General features: G+C 42.1%; 2 protein-coding genes across 7 annotated transcripts in view; one reads left to right on the forward strand and one right to left on the reverse strand.

Moving 5' to 3' along the window:
• Positions 1 to 5,159: 5,159 nt before the first annotated feature.
• On the forward strand, positions 5,160 to 15,557 carry LOC135112591 (integrator complex subunit 11-like). Of its 3 annotated transcripts, none has more exons than XM_064027081.1 (16): positions 5,160 to 5,185; positions 5,805 to 5,900; positions 7,430 to 7,669; positions 8,462 to 8,546; positions 8,915 to 9,110; positions 9,395 to 9,511; positions 9,945 to 10,043; positions 10,458 to 10,579; positions 11,251 to 11,422; positions 11,914 to 12,132; positions 12,780 to 12,893; positions 13,261 to 13,392; positions 13,784 to 14,008; positions 14,429 to 14,571; positions 14,715 to 14,844; positions 15,043 to 15,557. In XM_064027081.1, the coding sequence occupies exons 3-16, from the start codon at positions 7,642 to 7,644 to the stop codon at positions 15,097 to 15,099; spliced, it is 1,839 nt and encodes a 612-aa protein (XP_063883151.1). In that variant the 5' UTR covers positions 5,160 to 5,185; positions 5,805 to 5,900; positions 7,430 to 7,641; the 3' UTR covers positions 15,100 to 15,557. The 3 variants fall into 3 exon arrangements, with proteins under 3 accessions (XP_063883151.1, XP_063883149.1, XP_063883152.1); XM_064027079.1 differs by lacking the exon at positions 5,160 to 5,185 and adding an exon at positions 5,202 to 5,390; XM_064027082.1 differs by lacking the exons at positions 5,160 to 5,185; positions 5,805 to 5,900 and adding an exon at positions 7,096 to 7,222.
• Positions 15,558 to 17,748: 2,191 nt separating this feature from the next.
• LOC135112592 (dynein heavy chain, cytoplasmic-like) overlaps positions 17,749 to 27,196 on the reverse strand; it is a 38,685-nt gene continuing 29,237 nt past the window's right edge. For all 4 annotated transcript variants that reach the window (XM_064027083.1, XM_064027086.1, XM_064027085.1 and 1 more), the window contains 14 exons: positions 24,157 to 26,880; positions 23,733 to 23,909; positions 23,257 to 23,480; positions 22,753 to 22,963; positions 22,388 to 22,629; positions 21,981 to 22,194; positions 21,438 to 21,632; positions 21,149 to 21,332; positions 20,318 to 20,461; positions 19,772 to 19,878; positions 19,172 to 19,375; positions 18,827 to 19,024; positions 18,525 to 18,693; positions 17,749 to 18,222 (listed from right to left, as the gene is read on the reverse strand). In XM_064027083.1, coding sequence (XP_063883153.1) covers positions 17,963 to 18,222; positions 18,525 to 18,693; positions 18,827 to 19,024; positions 19,172 to 19,375; positions 19,772 to 19,878; positions 20,318 to 20,461; positions 21,149 to 21,332; positions 21,438 to 21,632; positions 21,981 to 22,194; positions 22,388 to 22,629; positions 22,753 to 22,963; positions 23,257 to 23,480; positions 23,733 to 23,909; positions 24,157 to 26,880 — 5,253 coding nt within the window. In that variant the 3' untranslated portion in view covers positions 17,749 to 17,962. The remainder of the gene's footprint in view (positions 18,223 to 18,524; positions 18,694 to 18,826; positions 19,025 to 19,171; positions 19,376 to 19,771; positions 19,879 to 20,317; positions 20,462 to 21,148; positions 21,333 to 21,437; positions 21,633 to 21,980; positions 22,195 to 22,387; positions 22,630 to 22,752; positions 22,964 to 23,256; positions 23,481 to 23,732; positions 23,910 to 24,156; positions 26,881 to 27,196) is intronic.

Genomic DNA, 27,196 nt, shown 5'->3' on the forward strand with positions numbered 1-27,196 from the left:
TCGGGGGAGGCATGTGGGCGTGAGGGTGGGAGGGACGGCGCGCCCCGCCGCCCCTTCCCGCCACAACTCTGCCACATTCCACAGACGGACCCTGACGACCGTAGAGTAGCGGTGCTTAGTCACATTTTAATGTATTCCCCGCGGTGTAGGAAGCCTCATTCACCTGAGAAGACTCACTCATTCGCCTCATTCATCTCGCCTCCTGCACCCTCCCCACACCCTCACCCTCGCCGGCGGGAGCCTCGCGCCCTGCCTCATCTAGTCCTCACATGTACATAGCATCCCTCTCCTGTACAAATCTTGTCAGTTAGCGATAAGTGACATAGTCTGCTTAAGTGATCCAAGTGAAATATATACGGAAAACAAAAAATACCTCTTTGTTTCCTTCACCACATTCCTGGAGATGTCAGCCTGGCGTGGGTGTGAACGCACGCCGCGGGGTCCTGCAGGGGAGAGGTGCGCCTGTGCTGCCGCCTTGCCTCCAGAGATGCAGTACTCATCCTCAGGACATCCTAGGAGACCTGAGACCTCTTCAGTGCTCATTCTTTTTTTCTTTTTTTTTCATTCCCCTTCTTTGTTGCAAGTCATTGGTTTTTGTTAGAGGCAAGGATTTTTTGTTTCCCTTGCAGTTCACGAATACATAAAACTGGGCCAAAATAACATATAGTCACGGTAGCATGGAAGTAGTTGTAGTGGTGGTAATAGTGGTAGTAGTAGCAGTAGTGGCAGCACGTTGTAGTAGTAGTAGTAGTAGTAGTAGTAGCAGTAGTAGAAGAGTAGTATGGGAAGTCGTAAGTGCTGATGCATGTACGACTATAACAGTAAGAGCACCAACAACAGTGGTTCTTAATATAGTAGTCTTGCATTATAGCAATGGGAATCATTCGTTCAAAATTGCTGGAGAACAAGAAAAGGGGAGGGGGAGTTCACACACACACACACACACACACACACACACACACACACACATGCAATTAGTCACTCGGTCCATCATTCAGTCAAAGGAGACGCAGTGAGCCGTGACTGCAGAAGGAAAGGACGCGAAATGTCATTCATGTGGAGCGAGGCGGAGGCTCACCCACGCCCGGGACAGGTCAGCAGGAAGGAGGGGGTGGGGGGAAGGGATTGACAGGTAAAGGTCGCGCCGCTGCAGCTTGCAAACACCAACACAAAATGGCGATGTTTCGAAACGCAATCCGCAGTGTTCCATATTTTTATAACTACGCAATATTTTGAAACGTGGTTCGTAGTAATTCATATTTTTCTGTCTACGTAATATTTTGATACTTAGACCAGTTGTTACGAACTTATTTCCAACTCACCATAGTTATTCATTTTCTAAATGCGTAATATTTCTATTCATACTTTTCTAATTACGAAACATTTTAGCATTTAGATCGATTGTTACTCACTCAATTCTCACAAACATAGCTGAGATATGTAATATGTAATTTTGAGTATCCATTTAAAATAGGCACAAAATTTTTATGTTGAGAGAGAGAGAGAGAGAGAGAGAGTCCGTAGTTTGTTCCCCCTTAGCTTCTAACACACACACACACACACACACACACACACACACACCATTCCACACACACACACACACACACACACAGACTTCCTGCTGGTCACACACTCGCAGTTAAAGAAAAAAATATATTGTCACTTCACACATTGCTGTTATACAAGTCTGTACAAAGCAGGGCAGTATTGACGGTAAGCATTTTTTGTATGGTGTGTAAGAGAGAGAGAGAGAGAGAGAGAGAGAGAGACGCAGGAATAAAAAATCATCCTTCCTTTCTTCCTCTTTTCCTCTCTTCCTCTTTGCTCTCTTTATACTCTCACGTCATGTTCTTACTCATCATCCTCCTTCTTCTCCTCCTCCTCCTCCTCCTCCGTTCGTAAGTCGCCTATCAATCATTCCTGGAACTAAATTATGCAAATCACAAACAGACTACCTCATGACGGACACTTAAGGCCGTGAGGAGTCGGACTAGCACGAACCAGTGAAAACTGATTCATTCCTTACTTAATGAAGTCTCGTGCCTCGTGTCGTCTCCTCCTCCGCCTCCAGCTCATCCTGCTCCTCCTCCAACTGTTGTACCCCCGACAGAGGTAACGAGGGAAGGGAAAAAAATGTAGGTGAATATATTAATAGGAAAATACGTGTTACAGTAGTTATGGAAAAAAATATGAAAAAAAAAGAAATGTGTGCCTGAGATGTATCACATATGGAGAGGAAAATTATTATCATATTACATTTTTTTTTCTTTTTAGAGTTTGGTCTTACAGTAAAATACGATGCAGAGAGAGAGAGAGAGAGAGAGAGAGAGAGAGAGAGAGAGAGAGAGAGAGCTGTAAACGAATAAAAAATCTTAACGCAATTCATTTATATAACTTTGAAGCAACAAAAGGCTATACAAAAGAATTAAATTGCAAATGTTGCCTGCTTTGTGATGCACAGTGCCGATAATGACCAATTAGACAAAAAATTAATATCATGAAGAGAGAGAGAGAGAGAGAGAGAGAGAGAGAGAGAGAGAGAGAGAGAATGTGCAAAGCCGTGACAGGTGGTTAGATAATCACACACACACACACACACACACACACACACACATTCAACCCCCCCCCACCGAATTCCTCGCAAGATGTCATGATGTCACTGAAGGGAACCATCGTACCCTTGCTGGCGGGGAAACGTACGTACATGCAGCAAGCCCGTGTATGTATTTAAGCATGTACGTGTGTGTATGTGTACGTATGTGTGTGGACGAAGTTGCTTCTCCCCCACTGGCCCCCTTTCCCCCGTTCTCCCTCTCTACCCTCTCCCTCCCTACTCTCTCACCCCCAGCTCTCCCACCCCTCCCCTCCAACGCACGCAAACAGAGGTAGGGTGAGTGAACTGTACTTGATTTCGTTTCAGGGTTTCGCGCCCCTCCCCCCCTTCCCCCTCCACTGACCTTGACCGAAGCTCCCCCGCCACCCCCCACGAGACGCCCCCTCCCACAGGCTCCCCGTGCAGTCCCTTGGTGAATTTAATAAGTCAGTCTTGCTGATGTGCACACGAGAGGTACGGTTGTGCGTGTATTGGTGCACACACACACACACACACACACACACACACGGAGAGAGAGAGAGAGAGAGAGAGACTGATCGACCGCCGCACCAACAGACACGCAGAGAGAGAGAGAGAGAGAGAGAGAGAGAGAATAACCAACCACATACTAGAGAGGAATAACTTATTACAGGAGAAAAGAACTACATTAAAAAAAAAAATCAACGTCGTAGTGGCTGGCGGTCAGAGAAAAGAGGAAGAATTAGCAGAAGTTTGAACCTTGAACGTGCACCGTGGACCAGCAGCGGTTGTGAGTACGGGAACACACATTTCGAGGATCCGTGCAGAAGACTCACTGATTATCGTACGTATTGTGGAAAGGGAACAAGTCAAGAGATCGTATTGAAAACATAATTGGCGAGAATCTTAAAGAAAAAGTAGCGAAAATACAGGATAAGTACAGTGACCATATTCTCAGCCATTAGCGTGTTAGTTAATTCGATTGCGTGTTTCGTTGAATGTATTAAGTTCTATTTATTTCCTTCTTTTTTCGTGATACCAGTCATAGCACCGTGCATCTGCTTGTCATTAGCGAGCATGTGGAGGAGAAAGAGGAGGAAAAAGAGGAGGAAAATTTAATACAATAATGATAATAATAACAACAACTAGTCCTAACTCAAGTGCGGGCTAGGTAGGGAACAGTCTTGTTATGAAGGGGGCAGGAGTAAACCAGTGTATGTTGGTGGGCCTTGCTGTGGTAGTATGTGGTTAACAAGAATATCCCTTTCCACCACGGATCGACGTAGCTGTGAGTGTGAAAGTCGTCTGTATAAGAGTGAGGTGCTTTGTCTGGACCAGCCCGTGTGGGATTGCCAGCCCGGTGTAGATAGACAGATAGCAATCGTTTAACAAAGATTTCACATCGTCACTGGAGTAAACATTTATGAGAAGCCAACTACCTTCATCATGCTCTAGTGGATGGCATTATTGAGATTCCCAAGGGTGTTTAATCATTTCATTGTAACTTTAACAAGGATTTTACGTGATTTCTGTGATAAAGACTCCCGAGAATCCGACTAACTATCTCCTTGATCTCCAAAAATTATTCTTATGCGAGAACGTTTCAAGGTACGTACTCATGATCGCCAAAGGTCAAATATTCAGTCCACTCCTTCATCCATGACCTTTAGGTACACGGTACAGGTTTGTAGGTCAGAGCTGGGGACGGCGCTGGTCGGCGGGTCACGGTGACGATAACGAGAACCCCAGTGAAGCGAACCCTTTAGTTATGAAGCCTCGAGTCCTCGAAGCCACTCATTTTACGATTATCCCGCGACATTCACTTGTTTTTTGTCACGATTTGAAGTTTATTATTGTGTTCCTGCAGTGTGAGCGTTTTGGCGTAAGAATTAGTGAAGGTGAATGGAAACGATAATGTGCATTTCATTTAAAATACGTAGGTAACATATAAACGAAAGATAAGAAAGTTTATTCTCTCTCTCTCTCTCTCTCTCTCTCTCTCTCTCTCTCTCTCTCTCTCTCTCTCTCTCTCTCTCTCAGATCTCGCGCAAATCAACCGTTCGGCAGATATCCGTTTGTGTTAGGCCAGTATTCAGAAACGCTCTACCCTTTCACTACGCATATTTTCCAACGCCACAGAAATGATTAGTTGGGTTTTCAAGAGTGTCTCCCCTGTTACTAATGTAGAAATTTTGTTAATCAGTCGCTAGCATCGTAAAAAATGCTCTTAAAACTCCATACAACTTCAAGGAGTGCTCTTTGAAAGTAAGAGAGGTGCGATCCTGTCTTGTATCGCTTCTGAGGTGTGGCTGCCATTGTTTCCGACTCCTGCTTCGGTCTGCGGTGCCCGAGGAAAGGTTTGTTCAAGCAGGGATTTGGAACGGTGACCTGCAGTGCGCCTGTGTGGTAAGTGCGTCACAGCCAATGAAAAAAAAGGTAGTTGAAATAATCCACCAATCACATCCCTTGACGTGGGACCGGGCAGGGTTTGGCAGGCTTGAAATCATTCTGCCGCCATGGCCACCTGCGAGCTACGTTCCTACTCTCCCATCGAAGGAATAGCTGCTTTCTCTCTCTCTCTCTCTCTCTCTCTCTCTCAAAAGCAATACTGCAGTGAGTTTCCTGAAATATCACCGTGTTACTGTTGTGAATGTAAAGTACTACGTGCTATAAAAGTGTAATGTTAGAGATGAAGGAATGTGGCGATACGCAAACACGTTCCTGATGCCTAGAAAGAAGGAAAAATAGTCGTCGCTTCGAATGTAGCATCAGGACAGCCGGAGGAGGGAAAGGCTGGATCCCCCCGTTCGAGACTAAAGTAAAGTTTTATTTATTTATTTGTTTATTTATTTTTGCCCTTTTTTTTTTTTTTTTGTTTGTTTAGTATGCTACGTTATTGGTAGTGAATTTTCCCACTGAAAACCTTAAATTTCTCGGGTCCCAAAGCTTCTTGGAGCATTATGGAATTTATTGGGGAAGATACAGCATCTGGTGAAGTAAACCTTTATCTAATTGTAAAAGAAAATAGTGATGTGTGTCAAGTTATGAAGTATGGATGGCTCGGAATGAGTGACTGTGGCGGCTTCAGTTTCCATTACTAAAAAGTGTGGGTGACACTTGCACCAGTGCTGCCGCTGCTCACACTTTCACAAAACATATTAAAGGATGGAAAAACCTTTGTGATAATGTTATCTTTCCAAGACTCGTAAACAAAACTGTTGAGCTTTTTCAGGAAGTTGTGTGTGTGTGTGTGTGTATTGGTCAGCACGCTCGTCTCACATCTACGAACGCCCGGGTTCGAGTCACCTGTTCACCTAGCAGCAAGCAGGTACGGGATATAAAGGCGGGTTTACAAGGGGGCAATTTTCCACACACAATCAAAATCTATCCAGAAAATAGATAAGTAACCTCCAAAATAATCCCAAATAGTAAATTAGTAGGAGTGGTAGCCATCTTTGCTTTCAGCTGAGGTTTCCCCAACCGCCATAAAGGTTTGTCAGAGTTTGGCCCGATTCCACTATTATTTCTATTTTCTGAACTTGTAAATTTTGGTTTATAAGTAAGTTTTTATGGTTTCTGAAAATATTTAGCTATGTTTTAAGTTTTTCGTATGTGTGTTAAGGGAAATATTTTGACTATAATGTTGTTTATATCTAAGTAAATGTTTTTTTTTAACGGCCACTTTTTAACATCATCATACTAAAATTCTTATTTTGACACTAATTAAGATTTTATTGTTTCATGATTTTCAAAATGTTTCTTGTGCATGTTCAGTGTAATAAGTGAACGTTTAGAGTGATTTATAGGCATGTTACAAATCGAAAACTCGACCTTTTTTTTCAGTTTATAACTAACTTCTAATTATTTGTAAAAATAGTTATGATTTTTTAAGTGTTTTCCATTCCCGATAAATCAGATTTGTGGATTTTAGGATTTTTTTTCACGTGTTCCATTTTTTTTTTTCCTTTTTTTTTTATTCGTTCTTTAAAATATTTATTATTACTGAGGCTTGAAATATTTTTTTTTATAATCCCGATATTTAAATTGTATGGTCTTTCAGAATATATGAGACATTACAGCCTAGCTCCATTTTTCCGAGGGGTCATTTTCAAAATTGATCGGCGTACGTATATAATGTGACGTCATCGCCCTCCCCCCTCCACTTCCTTCACAACCTACGCTTCTCTGCCCCTCCCTTATCCCCCAGCCTGGGTTCCCCTCTCTCCCTTACCTCTCCTTCCTTCTTCTCCTCCCTGTGTGTGTGTGTGTGTGTGTGTGTTGGGATATTGCAATTTAACCGTACTCGTAATCGAACCCAACCCTACTACTACTACTACTACTGTTGCTGTTGCTGCTGCTGCTGCTGCTGTTGGGGATGCTGCTGCTCCTGCTGCTTACTCTAAGCTTAGTTCTCGCAGGTTTGTGATAAACACTACTTATATTCTTTTATCGCTAGCCTTTTTTTTTTTTTTTTTTTTCAAATACAGCAAAATCATAACTGAGCAGCCAGGCTGCTCGTCGGAGTACTCTATCTTGTTTGTTTTGATGCAGCGAGCCAGCAGCTGCTCTTGACCGTGTGAATGCTTTCGGCAGAAACCTGCTGGCAGTTCCGGATGGCTGGGACTTGCCGGGAGGAAAAATTTACCCCGTGTAAATTCGCCTTATATCCAACCTTTACTTGTGGCAGCAACTGCGTGTTTATAAAATCCTTAGTACGGGATGGCAACCACACAAATCCACTGCCGTGCTCCCTAAGTGCATCGTTGCTAATATTGAAAGTTATATGGCATTGGCATTGTGGGACATTGTATTTATCATGTAGATGATTTGAGCAGTAGTGGTCCATTTCTGTTCCAGAGTACCGTCCCCTGAGGGAGACGCGCCAGGGAACCACAACAACAGGCGGCGAGGGACGAAGCCGATCCGTGAGCTGCAGTTTACTATACGCGTTTCTGCCACATTACAAGGGTTGTTAGAAGAAAGTAGCTAGCCAAGAGTGAGAGAAGAAGCAGAGGCGTGGGTGTGTTGCTTGAAGTAGGAAGTGCGCCGTGAGGGACGAGGAAGGCAGCATGCCGGAGATCAAAGTCACTCCTCTTGGTAAGTGTGCCGAGGCAGGTTTGATGTCTTCACAGTACCGGGGAGTGTTACTGTCACCACCTTCCTAGCATGTCTGGCCAAGTTTCTTTTTCTGCTTTTTCATCTTCCACAAACAAGCTTGAATAATTTTATTGATACACTGGCCGCAATAGAATTTGCAGTCCTCATGACGTGACCAGACCATTAAGAAAGTAATTCTAGAAGAAAAAGGACAGCAGCAAAGTAGAAGACTCACCATATAGGAAACAGATCAGAAATAAATATCTTGCAGGGTCGAAATAGAAATTTTATAGGAAAGCATGAAAATAAATTAAACGAGATGCTCCCATCACATGGCAACGGGGAAACTATTCTCAAACAACGGGTGTTCTTTTGTAAGTCAATGTGTTATTACATGAAATGTTTGATAGAAGCAGATTCACCACTAAATCGTATTTCCCATTGTGTGAAGTTGTATATAAAAAGGATATAATGTACTTATTAAACTAAAAAATCTCATAATATGAAACTGTGTAGAATTATTTCAACAAAATATTGAAAATAAATACTTTCTCTTGATCTGAAATGACATGTCTTTGTAATTGGCTTATTTAAGGCTCCTTTGGCTTTTTTTCCTTACTGTAATATTTTGTGTAAGTTTTAGATATTTTAAGAGGTAGGGAATATGTTGACATATTTCACATTTTTTTTTTTTTTTTTTTTTTCCAGAAAAGAATTCATGCAGATAAGAGTCCAATTTCAAGTACTGTGCATTTGTCATTTTACATCCATTTTTCTCTTTTCTGTGTGCAGGTGCGGGACAGGATGTGGGCCGGAGCTGTATCCTGGTGACAACTGGCGGAAAGAACATTATGCTGGACTGTGGCATGCATATGGGGTATGTGTGTGTGTGTGTGTGTGTGTTGTGTCTTTCTATTTACGTAATTGCAGTATACAGAACCCAAATTATATTTATTAACTCTACTCTTATATTTGTCCCTTTTTTCTTTACCGTGTGTGTGTGTGTGTGTGTGTGTGTGTGTGTGTGTGTGTGTGTGTGTGATCCAACCACAGTCTTGGTTTACATCTTGACTCATGATCACCAGTTGTCATTGAACAAATCCTAACAGCCAGAATGGCGTTCATACCTATATGTGTTGAGTGGCAGGATTCTTTTAACAACAGAGCAAGTCCTTAGAAGATAAATAGAATTCATAAATACAAAATCCACTTGTAGAAAGTACACTTTATAACATTGTTTTGCAGATACAATGATGACAGACGGTTCCCAGATTTCACCTATATCACAGATGGTCCACTGACAGAGTTCCTTGACTGTGTTATAATTAGTCACTTCCATCTGGACCACTGTGGCGCCCTGCCCTACATGACGGAGATGGTGGGCTACAGCGGACCCATCTACATGACTCAGCCCACAAAGGCCCTCTGCCCTGTGCTGCTGGTGTGTGTGTGTGTGTGTGTGTGTGTGTGTGTGTGTGTGTGAGATAATCTGCCAAGCCATGTTGATCTCTTTGGCTCAAGTGAAGTTAAGTTATGTACCATTGATCTTCCAGCCACGTTAAGTGCACACTACTTGATCTGAAGCAATTTATAGACCTATACTTAGTGCTCTAATGAAAATATCATTGCCAGTCAAGCACTTAAAATTTAAGCAAAGAAATTAGACTGTTATTGTGTGGACTTGAGTATATACGTGAACCTAATGTGCCTGCTTGCTGCCCTCAGGAGGATATGCGGAAGGTGGCAGTGGAAAGGAAAGGTGAGACCAACTTCTTCACCTCCAGCATGATCAAGGATTGCATGAAGAAAGTGATCACAGTGTCCCTGCATGAAACAGTGCAGGTGAGTCACTTGCCTCAACTCAACACAGACACATTTGATCACCTATAGAACTTTGCTTATATAAGTTATATATAAATTAAACTCATTCTTTATCTATATAGGCCTAACTATATATATATTTTTACCATTCATTTCATTCTGGTTGCTGTTCTTTGTATCCCCATAGCATAATAGATTCTGCTTGTGTGTGTTCCTCCAATAATACATGCTTGTCCGCATCCTCTCAGATATGTATAATTTCTTTGAACATGCCTTCACTTTACTCTTGGATCCCTGCTTTCCATACCAACCCTTCACTTCCTGTTTTTAGTATTTGTAATTGAAACAAATGGCCATATAATGTAACCATTTCCAATAGATCATTATATCCTTTTCTTCCTACCCATTACTTGCATTGCCGTTGCCTCATCTGCCCACTGTCCTGTTCCTTCAGGTGGATGCAGACCTTGAGATAAAGGCTTACTATGCTGGCCATGTCCTTGGTGCAGCCATGTTCCATATCCGTGTGGGCCAGCAGAGTCTTGTGTATACGGTGAGTGTCTGTATGTGTGTTGAAGAGAGTAATATATCCATGATAAGTTTTTTCCTTCCCTAGAGGGAGGGAGAGAGAGAGAGAGAGAGAGAGAGAGAGAGAGAGAGATAAAAGGTTTTGGTGAGATGTACATAAACACAATCATAGCAAGAACACCCAAGTTTTTGTAACTTCATAAAAATATTACACACACACACACACACACACACACACACACACACACACACACACACACACACACACACACACACACACACACACACACACACACACACACACACTTCAAGAACAAGCTGGATAAAAGTACATCTACAACACAATCATAACTCCAATCTTGCACACGCCAAAGAAAGACTACATACTCCACTCACTCCACTCATACCTCCCCAACCCTAAGCCTCCTCACCACCACAGGGAGACTATAACATGACCCCTGACCGTCACTTGGGAGCTGCCTGGATAGATAAGTGCCGTCCCGACCTCCTCATCTCAGAGTCCACCTACGCCACCACCATCAGGGACTCCAAACGCTGCAGGTGAGGAGGTGAAAAGAGGATGGTCAGGATGTGATTGAGGGATAGAGTAAAGAGCGGGAGTTTATGCATGAAGATATGAGAGTGATTTTGTTGTGGGACTTGGTGAGTGGGGAGGGAGAAAGAGATGTTTATGAACCCTTTTATTGCCATTTGGTACATCTTTCCTTAATTACTAATCATTTAAGATGTCTTTACTTGTTCTACAGCCACCTCCAATCTTTAAACTGGCTAGAAACTACAAAATCTAACCTTTTTCATCCCCCTTCTTTCTTGTAGATGTTCGTAAAGATTTCATGCATTACTTCTGGTACTCTTAGTTGTTTCATATTGCAGTGAAAGGGTTAAGATGACATAAGGTGAGGTGGGGATGAAATGAGCAAGGACATGCATGGTGAAGGGTAGGATATTATGCTATGCTTTATCACTACCATCAGGAACTCTAGGCCGTGCTGGAAGAGAAGGTAGATTAGTGAATGTGAAGGAGTAAAAGAATACATAAAGATAAATTACAAAGAAAAGATGAATGAAATATTTTGAAAGAGAAATAAGAATTAATCCATTTCTCTTCACATTTATACCTGCACTACAACCATCCCTGTCCTTCATTTCCTTCACTAACTCAGCTTCACCACCATCCTCTCATTTCTCATTCATATCCCCACTACTGACAGGGAGCGTGATTTCCTGAAGAAGGTACATGACTGTGTGGAGCGTGGCGGCAAGGTGCTCATCCCAGTGTTTGCCTTGGGCCGAGTGCAGGAGCTGTGCATCCTCCTCGACACCTACTGGGACCGCATGAACCTCAAAGTTCCTGTATACTTCACCATGGGCCTGGCAGAGACAGTGGGTGTTTATGCTGTTGTGGTGAAGTGTGTGTGAGCAGAGGTGTGTGGATGGATGCTGTAGTGTTAGTGTGTTTATGGTGTTTATGTGTTGTTAAAAGTTCATTTGTTTTTTTTCTGCTTTTTGCAAACTTGTATTGTATCTCTGTAATGTATCTGAATGTAAAGAGAACCAATCTCTTTCTTTGTGGTTTGAGAGAGGAGAGAGGTGATGAGAGGAATGGGTGTATGAAATGAGTATGAAAGCCAAACAGTTACAAGACAGAGAGACAGAGAGAGAGAGAGAGAGAGAGAGAGAGAGAGAGAGAGAAGCATGTAAAATAACCATAAAACAAGGAGGAAGAGGAATTGGTATATAAAGTCGGTATGAAAGCCAAGGAGTTACAAAAGAGAAAGAGAAGCAAGTAAAACAACCACAAAAGCTAGGCTTAACAAAACTAATAATGTAGCCCCACACAACCCAAGCACTCCCTCATGCCTCTTCCTGTACAGGCCAACAAATACTACCGCATGTTTATCACGTGGACCAACCAGAAGATCCGACAGACTTTCGTTCACCGCAACATGTTCGACTTTAAACACATCAAGCCATTTGACAAGACCTACATGGACAACCCTGGGCCAATGGTGGTGTTTGCTACACCGGGAATGCTGCACGCTGGCCTCTCCCTGACGATCTTCAAGAAATGGGCACCCAACCAAAACAACATGGTGAGCAAGGAGGGGAATTCAGCAGCCCTTGAGTTAGCGAGATGCATTAGGGTGTAGCCAGATGGGGAGAGGATTTTGATCTGTTTGAGAGGTAATGAACATACGAGTAAGGAAAGCTGCAAGAAGTCATCAGTCATACACATAGCAGTCTCTGTATGAAACTTGCCTACCTATTTCCATCTATCATCCCATGCATAAATTTGTCTAATCTTCGTTTAAAGCTCCCTAATGACTCAGAACTAGCAACTATATTAGGGAGTCCATTCCATTCATCTACCACTATTTGAGAACCAATTCCTGTAATAATCACAGGGGAAGATTAAGGAGGAGATATACTTCAGAAGGAATGGTGTAAGTTGAGATGGATGAGAGGTATGCTGGTGGTAAAGGAAATGTTGGGAAAAATAACACATTAAGGAAAAGTGAAAACAAGTTAAGAATGATCACCTGCTTGACTAAATCTCACAGTAGGATAAAAACATGAACAGAAGGTAACTAATACAATGAGACAAGATTGTGCAGCGAGTAGGAAAGGAAAAGTGCATACCAATAATAGAAACAGGCCCCTACAAAGAGAGAGAAAATTAAATACTGTACGTTTATTATTCTATGTAGGACAATAACTCAGTGCTGATCCTCTCTCACAGGTAATCATGCCTGGGTACTGTGTCCAGGGTACTGTTGGCCACAAAATCCTCAATGGAGCAAAGAAGATCGACTTTGAAAACCGTACCAGTGTAGAGGTTAACTTGAGTGTAGAGGTAATGTGTCTTCTAAACTACTACTACTCCTCCAGCCTCCTGCATTTTTGTTCATCTGTCTTTTATGTGTGGTTCTCCTCTGTGTGTTGGAAAGATGATTTGGTTTCATTGTGTGATGTGTATTATAGAAAGTGTGATGAAAGAGCAACTGTTCACTGTTTTTTTTGTCTTATTTGATCTTTATTATTGCACCTCTTGGTCTTAAACCTCTTCTTTAATCTCCATTCCTCCTCCATTTTTAGTTTTCTTCAGCAGCAGTACACAATAATCTTGCACTTACTTTTCTTCCTTTCTCTCTCTCTTCCTTTCATTCTAGCCATACACATTAATCCATCCTTCTATATATTTTCCTTGCTTCACTTTGCAGTATATGTCATTCAGTGCCCATGCTGATGCCAAGGGTATCATGCAGCTGGTGAGACACTGTGAACCCAAAAACGTACTGCTCGTCCACGGGGAGAATGCCAAGATGGACTTTTTGCGGCAGAAGATCATGCAGGTGAGTGGTGGAAGGAAATGAACTTGTCTAGAGACCATTTTCTGCCAGACTGTGGAGGTGGAATTATTTATCAGTCATGTTGCCATTCACACATGTATTTGTGATACCTGCTGTGGATGTGTACTTACCTCAGGGGACACAAGATTAGGAATCCCAAACGTTTGTAGTTTGGATTTAAATGTTCATGTGCAGAAGGAGGATTACCACCCACCCTCGTCCCTTGCATGCAGTGTCTCAGTCCAGGGTTGGTGAGTCAGGGGCAGGACATATGACATCAAGAGGACCTGGGATCATGTTTTGCTTGGTCATTTAAACCATGAATGTCGGTGTTCTTAGCCAGCTGATCTACTCTCATATTATCTATCCACACACAGTATGCTCTCATCAACAGGAGTTCAACATTAACTGCTACAAGCCGGGGAATGGGGAGACGGCTCACATCTCTGTCTCAAGCAACATGGAGGTGGAGGTGTCTCTGTCGTTGCTGAAGCACACAATGGCCGCCCCGCCAACTTCTCCAGCCTTACCACTTGCCCCCACAACCTCAGGCAAGGCAGAGGAACAGCCCACCAAGAAACAGAAGATCCTACATGGTGTCCTCATTATGAAAAACAATGTGAGTGTTGCTGGTGTTCCTGCCTCATCATAGTTCTCTTTGTATCCTTTGTTTTTTTCTCTTAGCAGCATCTTCCCTCTGTGCCTACCGTTAAGAGCATAAAGTAAAGGAAGCTGCAAGAAGCCATCAGTCTTACATGTGGCAGTCCCTTTATGAAACATACCTACCTATTTCCACCTATCTTCCCTATCCATAAACTTGTCTAATCTTTTGAAGCTCCCTAATGACTCAACACTAACCTGATTATTGAGTCTATTCCATTCATCTACCACTTATTTATAAGAACACAAGATAAGAACACAAGAAAGTAAGGGAAGAACATAAGAAAATAAGGACAGCATCATCAAGAATCTAAAATAGCTTTCTGCCTAATCACTGAGGATTATACATAAAATATTAACCTTCCCTCCCTTCCCATAGAGCATGAAGATCTTAGGAGTGAATGAGGCATGGGGAGAGCTGGGGATTGTTTCACACCAACTGCGCTTCACTGAGAGAATAGAAGTGGAGCACATTGGCCCGGTGCAGGCACTCACCTCCTCCCTGCACACCCTCCTGTCACAGTGAGCACTTCTGTAACAGTGTCTTTGTGTTACCTGTCTGGATTTCATACACGTAGCTTATAGATGACTGCACTGATGTCTTTTGACTCAGGAAAGGTCCACAGGTGCCTAGTCCTTATAATGAAACTTTATGGTCCTTGCAGGAAGCTTGGGACGACTCAGGTGCAGGTGGTGAGTGAATACCAACTGTCAGTAGCTGACTCGGTGGTGATCAACATTCAGGATGACAATGATGATCCAGGGAAGAACATCCTCCTCTCTTGGACACACCAGGTCAGTCCACATCCTTCATCCTGTCACTATCGCTCCATATTTCTTTACACCTCACTAGCATCATCACCATACCACTGCCTCCTCTTCACATCACACTCTATGCTTCATGTTACTTGTCACATGTCATACACTTATACTCTCATTAGAACTATCCCTCATTTCCAGTCTTTACCATTTCACCTTTCATGTCACTTTCAGGATGAGGCTCTGGGAAGCAAGCTGCTGGAGATCATAAAAGCCAACTTTAAAAAATGACCAATGCCCAACAATCCCCCTTCCTCCTCCACTCCAAGTCACCCACCTCCTCCACTCACCACCTCCTCTGCGAGTCAGCCAACCCATTCTGCACATAATCCACTAAGTGAATCCTACATTGATCTGTCCTGAATAATGTGCTGCAGAAAAGTGTGCCTCACTCAGCTATTTTCTGCTACATGATTGAACAGAGCCTCCATGCCACCATGAAGGAACCGCTGCCTGGAGCATCTCAGAAGATGGGTGTTGGTAGAGGTTTGGTTGCATCAGGACTCGGGTGGCTTTGTGGTGCCTTGTGGTGGGCGAACACTTGAATCTCTTCTGCTTTTTATATTGAAGAGAACACAGTGAAAGAGTAAGAACAAATATTATAATGTACAAATATGCTGTTCATGTTAATATTTTTCATGTCAGGATAATAATTATATTTCTTACCAGTTACCTCCTTTAAACAGGAACTTCACTGTATAATTGTCCTCATATAGTAATTAAGAACAAACATGGCTTCAGTAAGGAAAGTTGCTGTTATCCCAGGCAGTGTTCATCACAACTCGTGTAACAAGCAATACACATAATAGTACTTAATACCATTTTATACTGCAGGTTATAGACATAGATGTTCTGCATAGGAGTTTAGGTATGTTGTGCATTCTTACATACTGTTTCCTTCTTAACATTATGCACTGGAATAGAGATGTCACTAATAGTGGGTAACAGGCTTCCATGTTAGTCATCAGCCACAAGCTCATCACCTATTTTCTCAAACATCATGTGCTATATAGTGTAAAATTTTTTCTGAGGTTTGGTTTCACAATCAAGAGGTCCCAGATTAGAAACTGGTCAAGTGAAGACAATCTGGGCTGATTTTCTGTCATGTTTTAGCCTCTTTATATCTAGCAAGGGAGAAGTACATTATAAAGTGTTTAGTTGTGGGCACTCTACTGACCCCCTTTGAACCAGCATGCCATGGTATATGGCTAAATTACCCCTAGTCTCTGGATGAAAGCCTTTTCTACTGCAGTGTGTTTTTACATAGGCTGATACCATGTAAATAATGAAAATGTATAGGAAAAATTTATATCTGGTAGGGAAGAGAAATAATTATTTGTGGAGTAACTATTAAAATATAGTAACCCACTTGGAGAGAATTCATTAAATAAGAATACACAATGTGGTAGGTGCTGTAGGTATAAGAACAATCATTGTGGAAAGATATTGTACTGTAGATGTGGGGGAGTAAGAGGCCTGGAGTGTTTGAGAGCAGAATGTTTAGACAGAAGCATGTGGAGATGGCTGTTATGAGCATCATGGGGGGTTGGGATGGGGGGGGACATACTCATGGGTATCTAGACATTATACAAGTATGTGATGTATGAAATATCACAATTCAATATTGAAGTCCAAGCACATCCAATACATTGATTATGAAATTGTAGTGCTTATATGTGAAGGATCATTCATCATCTTCACTTGTGTGTGTAATCTTAAGGCTTTTCTCGTGTCAAGAATGTGAAATGTCTGGACCTGCTGGTTGAAATAAGGTGCAGTACAGCTTGAAGACTCAATAAGCGAAAGGTAAGATAGATTTGTAACTTGGTACTTTTTTTTTTTTTTTTTTTTTCATTCTTCAAAATCATTACTCTTATAGAGAATTTACATTATTTTATTAAAGTTTTTGATAAATATTTATTTTCCCATATATATATATATATATATATATATATATATATATATATATATATATATATATATATATATATATATATATATATATATATACGAGTGTATATATATATATATATATATATATATATATATATATATATTTTATTTATATATATATATATATATATATATATATATATATATATATATATATATATATATATATATATATATATATATATATATATAATTTTACTCCTGTAAAATTTACTTAAAATTTACTCTTGTAAAAAAATAAGTAAAGATGCCCACATACACACAACCCTCAGCACTGCCAAAGATTAAATTTTAATTGCACCTTTGTCTGTATGGGAGAGATGACCAGTCCTCACTGACCTCATTGAGGAAGGATCAACTGCATGTCACTCAGGGTATGTCACTTGTCTTCTTTGTGTACTCGTAGTTAGAAATGTAATTTTTAACCAAATGTTTATGCAGTCTACTGGTCTAGCCTGGCTGATTGTTTTCACAAGGGAAAGAACCCAGACACACTTCATCACATACTCCCCAAAACCAACTTTAGCCCCTGAACCTGTACTGGGGTAGGGGACAGAACACTGACAACCACCACACATTGAGGAAGCGAATAAGTGTGCCTGGATCTCTCCACATTGGAATCTAACAGTAAGACTTGTTTAGCCCTGCTACATCATAATAAACCCCCCTTTCCTACATCTAATCCATTAAGAGGCAAATCTCTCACAATGGCCTGCTGTTAAATATATTCATCATATATTATTGCACATCACTTAGCTGTGTACTTTGAAACTTTTAACATCATGAAATGGGAAATATGCCTTTTAAAATGCTTTTCTCATTTACAATTGACCAGCTCAAGTCACTCTCATCAAACTGACAAGCTCTATGTGGAAGGAGTGTACTTGAAGTTTCTGACTTAGGAATGCAAGGTTAAAAATTAACAAATACTTTATAGTATATTTTATTGTTATTCAATCACTGCCCTTTTTATCAATTAACATATTCCTTGTATATAATTAAGAACCTGACTACATGATAAATACTTTAAATAACCTTAATTACTCCAAACATACATTCATAGATCTTGACTAAATTGTAACAGTACTTTCAATAACTTAAAGCTTGTATGCAGTGTCCCTACAGATCCTCCAGAGACTTTTTAATTGAGATTGATAGAAGCCAGAAGAGCCACACCTCTCTCATAGAAACTGTGTGCATTCTCATTTGCTGCAATGTTAAGGTCGACTGTGAAGAGGATATCTGTGCGGGTAGCATTGAGGTACACTGGCAATGTAATCTTGTTAGTAACAATAACTTCCCGGCGCACCCAGTGGAGGGTTACCATGGGCAGGTCAGTCATGATGGTGTGGGTCAACTGCAGTGCATTGCTCATACACACCGCTCCCTGCAGCTTCAGTCCTGTTCAAAGCAATATTGAGAATTAATTAGATTTGTGCATATACCTCTAAAATGGAGGTATTTTAATGTATTTTCAATGTCTTCCACCTCTTTTATATTTGAGCCTTGTTCTTTGTACTTCATTTTGATAATATGAGAGGCTGGTGAGTGACTGTGGTTCATAAACAAACTGTGGGTCTGGAGAGAGAGAGAGACTGACTTCATTTAGATTATATGAGACAGAGTGATTGTGGTTCATAAACATATTGTAAGTGGAACATACTGCAAGTCTGTGGAGAGAGAGAGAATAATCATTTACTTACCCTTGATAGAGAAACCACCAGCAGCTGTGATTTGGCCCTCAGCATCAGCAATGGATACCTCTAACATAAGCTCCTCCAAGGACCAAGAGTTGGCCTGAGCCACACACTGCCGTGTAGCAGTAATGTATGCCTCAGGATTAAACAGACCTCCCAGCCAGACTGTTACATTCTGCAATACCCATAGAACACATTAGTACAAATACATATTAAAATATAACAGTACTTGAATTTTCATCTTTAAATAATTCATTTTAAGTGAAATTTAAGAGGAACATTTGAAGGAAGGTCCAAAGCTTATATACCTTCAGTTCTCCTGCTCCAAACTGAGCCACCTGCTGTGAGATCTCCTGCAGTTGTTTGACACGCTGGGAGAAGTCTGTAATCCATTGGATGACTGTGGCTCCACGAGGCACCGTGTAAGCCTTCCACTGATCAGGAATGATGCCTTTCACCAGCTGGCTCACCATGTTACGGTGGTAGTTCGTCTGTTTCTTTTCAGCCTGGAGTGATTAACAAAAACAAAACATTTATCCAGAACCTACCAACAACAAAGAAATTATTCCCTACACATTTAATTAAAGTACAACAAAAGGGCTAAAAGGCTTTTCATAACTTATCCAACAAAAGACAGACAAGTTGCACTATACCTTGCAGATGAGGACAACATCATTGAGGTCACTCTTCACCACACGCAGCAGTTTTGAGCCGGAGTTCACTTCCCGTTCAAAGTAACGATACAGTGGATCCTTGATGTTGTCCATTGTGCGACGCAGATTGGCCACTGATTCAGGCAGGTGTGAGAGCCAGGTGACAGCAGACTGGTGCAGTGTTACCATCCATGATGGACGGCCCTGAACACAATTAAATAATACTTATTGTCTTGTACAAAAAGATGTAAAGTTTTAAAATTGGATATATGCTATGAATTCAATTCTTGGATGTTATGGATTAAATTCTTGCTGCATAGAACTTCATTCACTCTCACTCCAAAAGTAGCATCACTGTAAATTTCTACATTATTGTGCATGTATTTTAAATACAAAATGTTTAAATACAAAATGGTTATCTTCATGAATAATCATACAATAATTAATCTCTGAGTAAGATGTATTCAAGATTTATAATTAACCTAAAAACAAAAGCTGCATATATGAGTATCTTACAACTTTTGAAAACCCAATGTATACTAAAGAGAAAAAAAATTATAATGAGTAAACTGAAGTAACAACATGGAGTTGCAGCCTCACCTCAATGTCCTTACGCTCAGTGCCAGGTGTGTCATCCCCACCATAGGCCAGCTCTTCATCATCCTCAAGCACTTGCATTTTCATCAGTTTGCTCAGCATGTCCGTGCCTGAGAAAGCCAACACCTCAAACTTTGTCCCTTAAAATCCTGCTTTCTCTCTCTCTCTCTCTCTCTCTCTCTCTCTCTCTCTGTAACTGTGTCTTCTGAAACTTGGCACTGTTTATAATCACTAAAAAAGGACATACAGGGGTACTATCAGTTTCAGTTGACAAATTAATGCTACACATCTTGTTCAAAGTTATCATATGTTAATTTCAGTGAATTAGTGCCACGGTGTTACGAAAATATTGCTAAATTTCAGTAAGTATATATACCCTGAGCCAATTACAATTCTGTATTATTAAATGGTAAGCAATGTGTCATATATTAAGATTACCCCAGTTCAACCTTGGGATCTAAAAACATTTGAAGGAAAAGTCACTGCCTAATACCTAGCAGTAGTTTTGCTACTGGTATGCTCAATGCATGTGAAAGTTGACAGGCTTACCCCTGGTGGTAAGCAGGACCTTCTCAGCATTGTTGGGCAACCCAAGCCAACTGGGAGTCTGGCGATCAGTGAGAGACTCCACCCATTGCATGAACTGGTCACGTCGGATTCCATCAGGCATGGTGATGTTCTGGTTTTCAACACCTGCAAGACAACACCTCATTACTGTCTTGTATTATTTGTTGAGTGATACATATTGCCAATGCATCCTTGATACTTGATTTCCTCTGCCACTTTTCCATGTTAACTTTAATTCTATAGATATATTAAAATTTATCTCTGAAAGAGTATGTGTATCTCAAAACTGAGAGCATTTTGACAGGATCCAGTGAATACTTTTGTTATGGACATGGGTGTTCCAAGGAAGATGTACTGCACCATTAATAATTAAGATTAATACCAATATCTACATGCTGCAGCAAACACTAGAAAATATCTTACTACCTTTACACCTCAGGATTTCTCATATGTAGTTTTTTTCAGTTAATATTCTTTGAAGAAGCAAAGGAATAATAAAATACAAGAAGACTAAATTAAATATCCTAAACCATATAAAGACTGATGATAATCATTATGAGACTCGTGTAATAGTATCATGTGTTTAGAGAGACTTCCTTCCCCACCCCTAAATACAACACCATTATATGATTAACAAGGAAAATGTTCTGAATACAGATGATAGCAAATATGTACGTTTTGTTACCTTGTTAGTGTATAAACTAATAAATATAATTAATTTATGTGGAATGTAATTAAATTATACTATGAAAATACAACCACCTCTTGGAGAATCTCTATAGCTTTTCATTCTTCCTGCCAATGGAGACCTACCATCCACATTGCAGACCAGCGGGAACTCAGGGTCAAAGCTCTTGGGGGTGAACAGCTTGTTGAGGAAGGAAGTGAGCAGCCTCTGGTCAAACTCATTGTCAATCTTGCCACCATAGATGCACTGGGACATGAGAGTGGCCAAGGCATCCCATGGTACTTTCTCTGGAGGCAGATTTGTTCGACCCTAAGGAAGAAATGAACATAGCAAGTTAGCAAACAATTAGCTGAGGAAAAATTTATGAAGAAAGCGAGATGTAGGAGATTTCAACTCCAGCTGTAAGAAACCTACCATAGCTGTGGCTTCAATCCAGGTGTCAAGAGTGTCACAGGCCACTCGCAGATCTGACTCATTGAATTCATAGTATTTGGCCCAGCCGAGTGGTGCATAACGCAGCCGCTCCTGTGTGATGGCATGGAACCAAGCCAGCAGGAAGTAGAGACGGGCACGCTCATTGGGTGACCGCATCATCCTGGAGGCCGGCACCTGTCACACATGAAAAATGCATGTCAGTCACATCAACATAAAACATAAATAAAATCATACTTGAAAAAAATTTTCCAAATCTTTCAAATGCTAGCCATCTATATGCTGAACCATACATCAAGATTCAAGATACTGAAACGGAGTTCTTGAGTTTATATTGTGTCAATGTAATGTGGCCTTGTACAATATTTCCTTGACTTTTCCTACTTTCAATCATGCATGAAGTGTGGGAAATGACTGATAACAAATATAGAGTATTTGTACTAAGATATTTACAACTGACTGGATAATTCCTGCCCATATCCATGGAAGGCACCAAAACCTACACATCTCCCAAGCTAGCCTCACCGTGCTGAAGGTTCGCAGCAGGTTGGCACGGACACCAGGCGGTGGCTCAAACACAAACACACGGCCGGCACGTAGGAGGTTGACGGGCAGACGCGGTGTGATCTCCATGGTAAGGAAGAGTCGGAATTGTGGGTGTGGGTGAAGAGAGTGGAGCTTCTTCTCCAGTTGGACCAGCCAGGCAGGTGCCAGATGGACATTCTTCAACATCACCCACCTGCAGGCACACCAAGAAGAATGTATAAGGCACAGTATAACAAAAACCAAGCATAGAATCAATGCCATAAATAAAGCTCAAATGATGATATGACAATGTAAAACTTTTAACACCAGCATTATGTACGGTGCAAGATGTATAGCTAATATTTTAATCACATTCTTGAAACTCATAAAATCATTGCCCAACCCACCTTCCATTCTTGACGGCTGAGTTGATGGCTTTTTCAGCCTGGCTGAAACCTTCTGCTGAGCCAATGGCAATGGAAGTCATTCCTTTGTTGAGTTCTGCTGCCAAGTCATCAACCCTGACTGAGGCATCAAAGCCCTGGGCAGCACACATGAGCACTGGAGTGTTGGCCTTCACCTCACCCTCCACCACTGCTGCCAAGTTCACCTCTCGCTCACCAATACCCAAGAATTCATCACCCAAAACCTGCAAGGAGTAAAATAGCATAACATATGAAGCATCCGATCTAAAACCTTCTGCCTAATCTCAATAGCATTCATTATCTTTTCCTTGTGGGACTTAGTTTCTCAACATTCAGCTTACACTTACACTGTTGACAAAGAGTCCAGCGGCTGCATATAGTCTGTCTGGTCTAAATGCCTGGATGGCCAGAATGTGGTACATAGACTGGCCAACTGGTGACAACTGCTTCTCTGTCTCCCAGATGGTAGGCACATTCAGCTCCGGTGCAGCAGACTCAAGCCAAGCCTGGAAATCTTTGTTGCCCACCAGGCGATCCACATTGGCAAAGGCTGGTACTCTGAGGAACATAAGGCATTAGCATAATATAAACTTCATTGATCATCTTTTTTGGGTTGTCATGCTATGCTAATTTTCCTCATAACCATAATTATTGTCTTGTTACAAGTAGTGTACCCACTAGTAGATCAACAAGTACAAATAAATCATGAAGGTCCTAGGATCCCCTATCTATTGCTACCATACTCTAATATATACATAACATGTGTTATGGATACAATATACAATATAATTAAATAAAATGCATTTCTTAAAAAAACTGATGGAGTTCAATATGCACTGTGTAGAGCTCACTTGTTACTAAGCCTCAGCATGGAGTCTGTCTGCTCTGGGGTAAGACCAGCCATGGCTGAGACTGTGGTGTTGAGAAGACCTTCTTTGCTCTTCAGGAGGAACTGGAACTCTGTGTCATAGGAAGGCTCTGAGGTGACTCCCCGCAGGCGGATGCGAGCAAGCAGGACAGCCAGCACCAGGCGGTCCGTGTGCAGCATTCCTCGGGATACTCTTGTGTACGTCAGCTACAAGAAAGCACAATAACCACCTCACACCCAATAGCCACACATTAAAAAAGTTTCAAGGCAACCAAATTTCATGGAGACAAGTCTGTGCAATACAATAAAAAGCCTTAGAGAAGAAAACAAAGACAGAAAACTTGTTTGAGTTTTGCTATAATAGTCAACTTATCAGCCCTGCAGAACCTGTGATAACCTGACAGTCCTTAATGTAGTACACACTCAAAGCCTTAGACTAACTTTTATGTATTAACCCACCTGGAAGAGGTCATTGGTGATGATGGACAGGCGACGAGAGTAGTCAGTGTGGTCCCGGATGTTGGGATTGTTGTTCAGCACATCTGTGAACACATCCAGGAAGAAGTGCAGCGAATACTGGTATAGGAAGTGGATCTGGTGCAGTGAGTCGAGTGTGAAGTAGATACTGGAGCAAGCCTGAAGGGAAAGAAAAGGGTAAGGATGATGATCACTTAGTGCCTGCAACACTTGACAAATTATATTCTTACACTTATCTACTCATGTTACTCATGTTAGCTGTATCAATGCATTAGTGATCCTATTATTACCAGCCTGCCTTTCAAAATAATTATGAAATAATGACAAATACAATTATCAATAGTGGGACAATATACACAGATCAAAGTACAATAAAACAAGGAAAAACAGCACTTAAATGCCTTACCAATGACAGCGGCAAGTATTGCTGTGACACCATCTCAATCTCATTCATTGTCTTGTCAGTCTCTTGCACCTTGAGGGAGATGTCTGCTGCCTCCTTCTTCAAGGTCTCAAGGGTGGTGATCACTGAGTCATCATCCAGGATCTGCCCCTTGGAGTCATTCAGCACTTGCAGCAGGTTCTTCTCTAGCTGTCTCAGACGCAACTGGAATTCACCCTGAAGCTTGAGCAAGTTGGATCGCTTGTCATCAATGTCTGGCCGCTCAGCCTTGAGGACTTGATTGAGGCACTGGGACTGCAGAGACGACCGTGTTACCGTGAAGTTGACAAAAGTGACACGGGAACAGATGTCTGGTGGGAACTCTACTGTAGGGTCACGGGTAGAGAGGAAGATGGTGAAAGCTGGAGAAAGATCGATGTCCTGATCTCCAAGGGTGATAAGAACACGACCACCAGTGCGTCGCAGTTCACGGTTCAGCACAGGGTTCAGGATGGGGTCATAGTTCTCAACATCCTGTACTAATAGTGGATTGCCAAACCTAAGGGCTGATTCAAGGTTCTTCCTGAAGGAGTCATCCAGGAAACTGGTCTTGGTGATCTTCTTGTCTTTGAATTCATTCATGATGAACTCTGTGGCCTGGCCTGATGGATCAATGATGAGTGGGTATCTGTTGAACCTGTTGAGCATGATAGCATTCTCAGTGCAGAGCTCATCAGCAGGAAGGGCATTTGCTTGCCAACGCAGCCGTTCATCAGGGTTGGACAGGTATTCAGTGCGGGCAATATCTCCTCGGAATTGAATGTTGGCTTGCAGCAGATGGTGACACCAGTTGCTGAACAGATTCTCTCTGAACTGCTGGTCAAAGTAGCCACCATAGGCCAGGAAAGCAGAGGAAAGGAGCACATCTCCAATGATGGTGGACATCTGGAACTTGAAGGTATCTGACGTGGCAGCCCAGCGGTCCTTTTCAATGCTGAGGTTCCTGATGAGGGCCATGGATCGGTCCACCTTGGCCTGCACATTCTCCAGGTCAGTCTTGATAGCCTGGGCCTGAGATATGAGCAGTGCATATTCATCTTTGTAAGCAGCAATGGAACGTTCCAGACGTGCAATGAGACCCTTCACATCTTCATGCTTCTTCTTGTTCTCTTCAGCCATGTGTTCAAGGCTGCTCAGTTCATTCCTCAGAGGTTCTACTCTCTTCAGCATGTCAGCAAATTCTATCTGAGCAATGGCCCACTTGACCATAGGCCCACAGGCCAATGAAGCACGGTTCACCTTCTCAAAGTTATAATCAGGGTTGCTGAGATACTTGTTGCGCATCTTCTCACGGATATCATCAGGCATGTCATCTGTGTTGTAATTGACAACTGTGCCAATAAAGTTATCCTTCATGATGATGGACTTGATGGTCTTCCAATCTGAGGTGGCTTCTCCCAGCAACAAACAGATGGATTCCAGGGCCAACTTGACCATGGGAGGAGGATTGGCCATAGACCTCACCTCCACCAGGTGCTGTTTTTTTATGCTCTTCACAGCATTCTGGGCATCCTGCACTGCTGGTTCTACCTTGCTCAGGTCCTGCATCACCTCCTCACGCTTGATTGTGATACGTACAGTTTGAGCTTCCAGTTGCTCCTGCAGCTCCTGGCTGGCAACCTTCTGCTTCTCAGCCTCTTGTTGATCCTTCACCATCTGTTTCAGCTTAAGATTGGCTGCCTCATTCTTTGCTTGCAGCTCCTGGTTTTTGATGGCCAAGGATTTCTGCATCTGTTCCACCTGCTCCACTGTTTCAGCAATCTTGCCCAGACCCACATTGAGATGGAGTTGCTGTTCCTCGAGCTCTGATCGCTTTTCATTGTACAGCTTCACAAAGTGGTTGATGAAGTCCAGGTAATGTCTTGGAGTGATGGCCATGACAGTGCTGCCTCTCTTAGCCAAGCGAGTGTTGGCTCGGTGGAGAGTCTGATGCACATGTACAAAGGCATTGATGATGGCATCCCTGTGGCTAGGGGGTGCAGGCAGGCACTCATAAGCTACTGGGAAGTAGTCTGGTGCTGCCCAGTTCATCCTGTCCAAGTCAATGCGGTGGGTGAACTCCATTCCCACCTGGAACAGGGCACCATTGGACCAGTCTCCAAACCAGTTGAGGACACACCTGTTGAACAAGGCAGGGGAGGTTGCAGCACGGTCCTTGAGACCATCAGCAGATGGATTCATAGTGAACACCACATGAAGGTTCCTCATGACCTGGCCAGTGAACCACTTGTACAGCTCCTCACTGGAATCCAACATGAGGCCTTCACGCTGGCTGCCTTCTTTGCACTGGGTCATGAGGGTAGTGTACTCGTCACCCTCAAACAGACCAGGCACCTCACCGTTGGCCAGCAGGGTATTCATGCGTTCCAGGAAGGAGGAATCCAACACATTGGACTCATCCAAAATGAAGCAGATCTTCTCATCCTTGCAACCTGAGCGCCGCAGCACTGCTCGCAGGTCCTCATCAAAGTCTTCTGAAGTGTATTTGTTGTGCACTTTGATCTGGAAGATGGAGAGGCCATTCATCCAAGCCACAAAGCGTGACAAGGTGGTCTTGCCAGCCCCTGAAGCCCCAATGAGCAGCAGGTGGCCTTGAGGTTGCCGGAAGATACGGTCGATACGCAGCACATGGTCTAGCACCTCGTTGAACAACACCAGGGGCACATCCAGCTCCTCCTCATAGAACACCTGTAATGCAAGGGTGGTCATGAAATGTTTAGATAAAAGCTGATACACTGCTACATATTATGTTCCACATTTTTCTAAAGGGAATAACTTTTATACACCCTTGTCTTTTCCTGCATATGCAAGGAGCTGCCTAGTGACAAACCAAATTAGACTGTAAATATAAGGAATATTAATGTCTTAAAGGAGAGCTTCCCTGTCTTCCACTCTTATGATTTAATTAGTTTTTCATGATGGCAACACAGGTAAACATAAGTGCTCCTAATTTTTCATGTCTCTTAAAGTAAAGCATTGAGTTTAAACAGTGCCTCTTGTCTTA

The sequence above is a fragment of the Scylla paramamosain genome, chromosome 24 (genome assembly GCF_035594125.1).
Source record: "Scylla paramamosain isolate STU-SP2022 chromosome 24, ASM3559412v1, whole genome shotgun sequence".
NCBI classification, from domain to species: domain Eukaryota; kingdom Metazoa; phylum Arthropoda; class Malacostraca; order Decapoda; family Portunidae; genus Scylla; species Scylla paramamosain.

Bases quoted from the DNA above. Each gene is read 5' to 3' on its own strand.
- LOC135112591 (XM_064027081.1), top strand. From the start codon at position 7,642: ATGCCGGAGATCAAAGTCACTCCTCTTG. The intron at 7,670-8,461 runs GTAAGTGTGCCG...TTCTGTGTGCAG, and splicing joins GATCAAAGTCACTCCTCTTG to GTGCGGGACAGGATGTGGGC. The intron at 9,512-9,944 runs GTGAGTCACTTG...CTGTTCCTTCAG, and splicing joins CCCTGCATGAAACAGTGCAG to GTGGATGCAGACCTTGAGAT.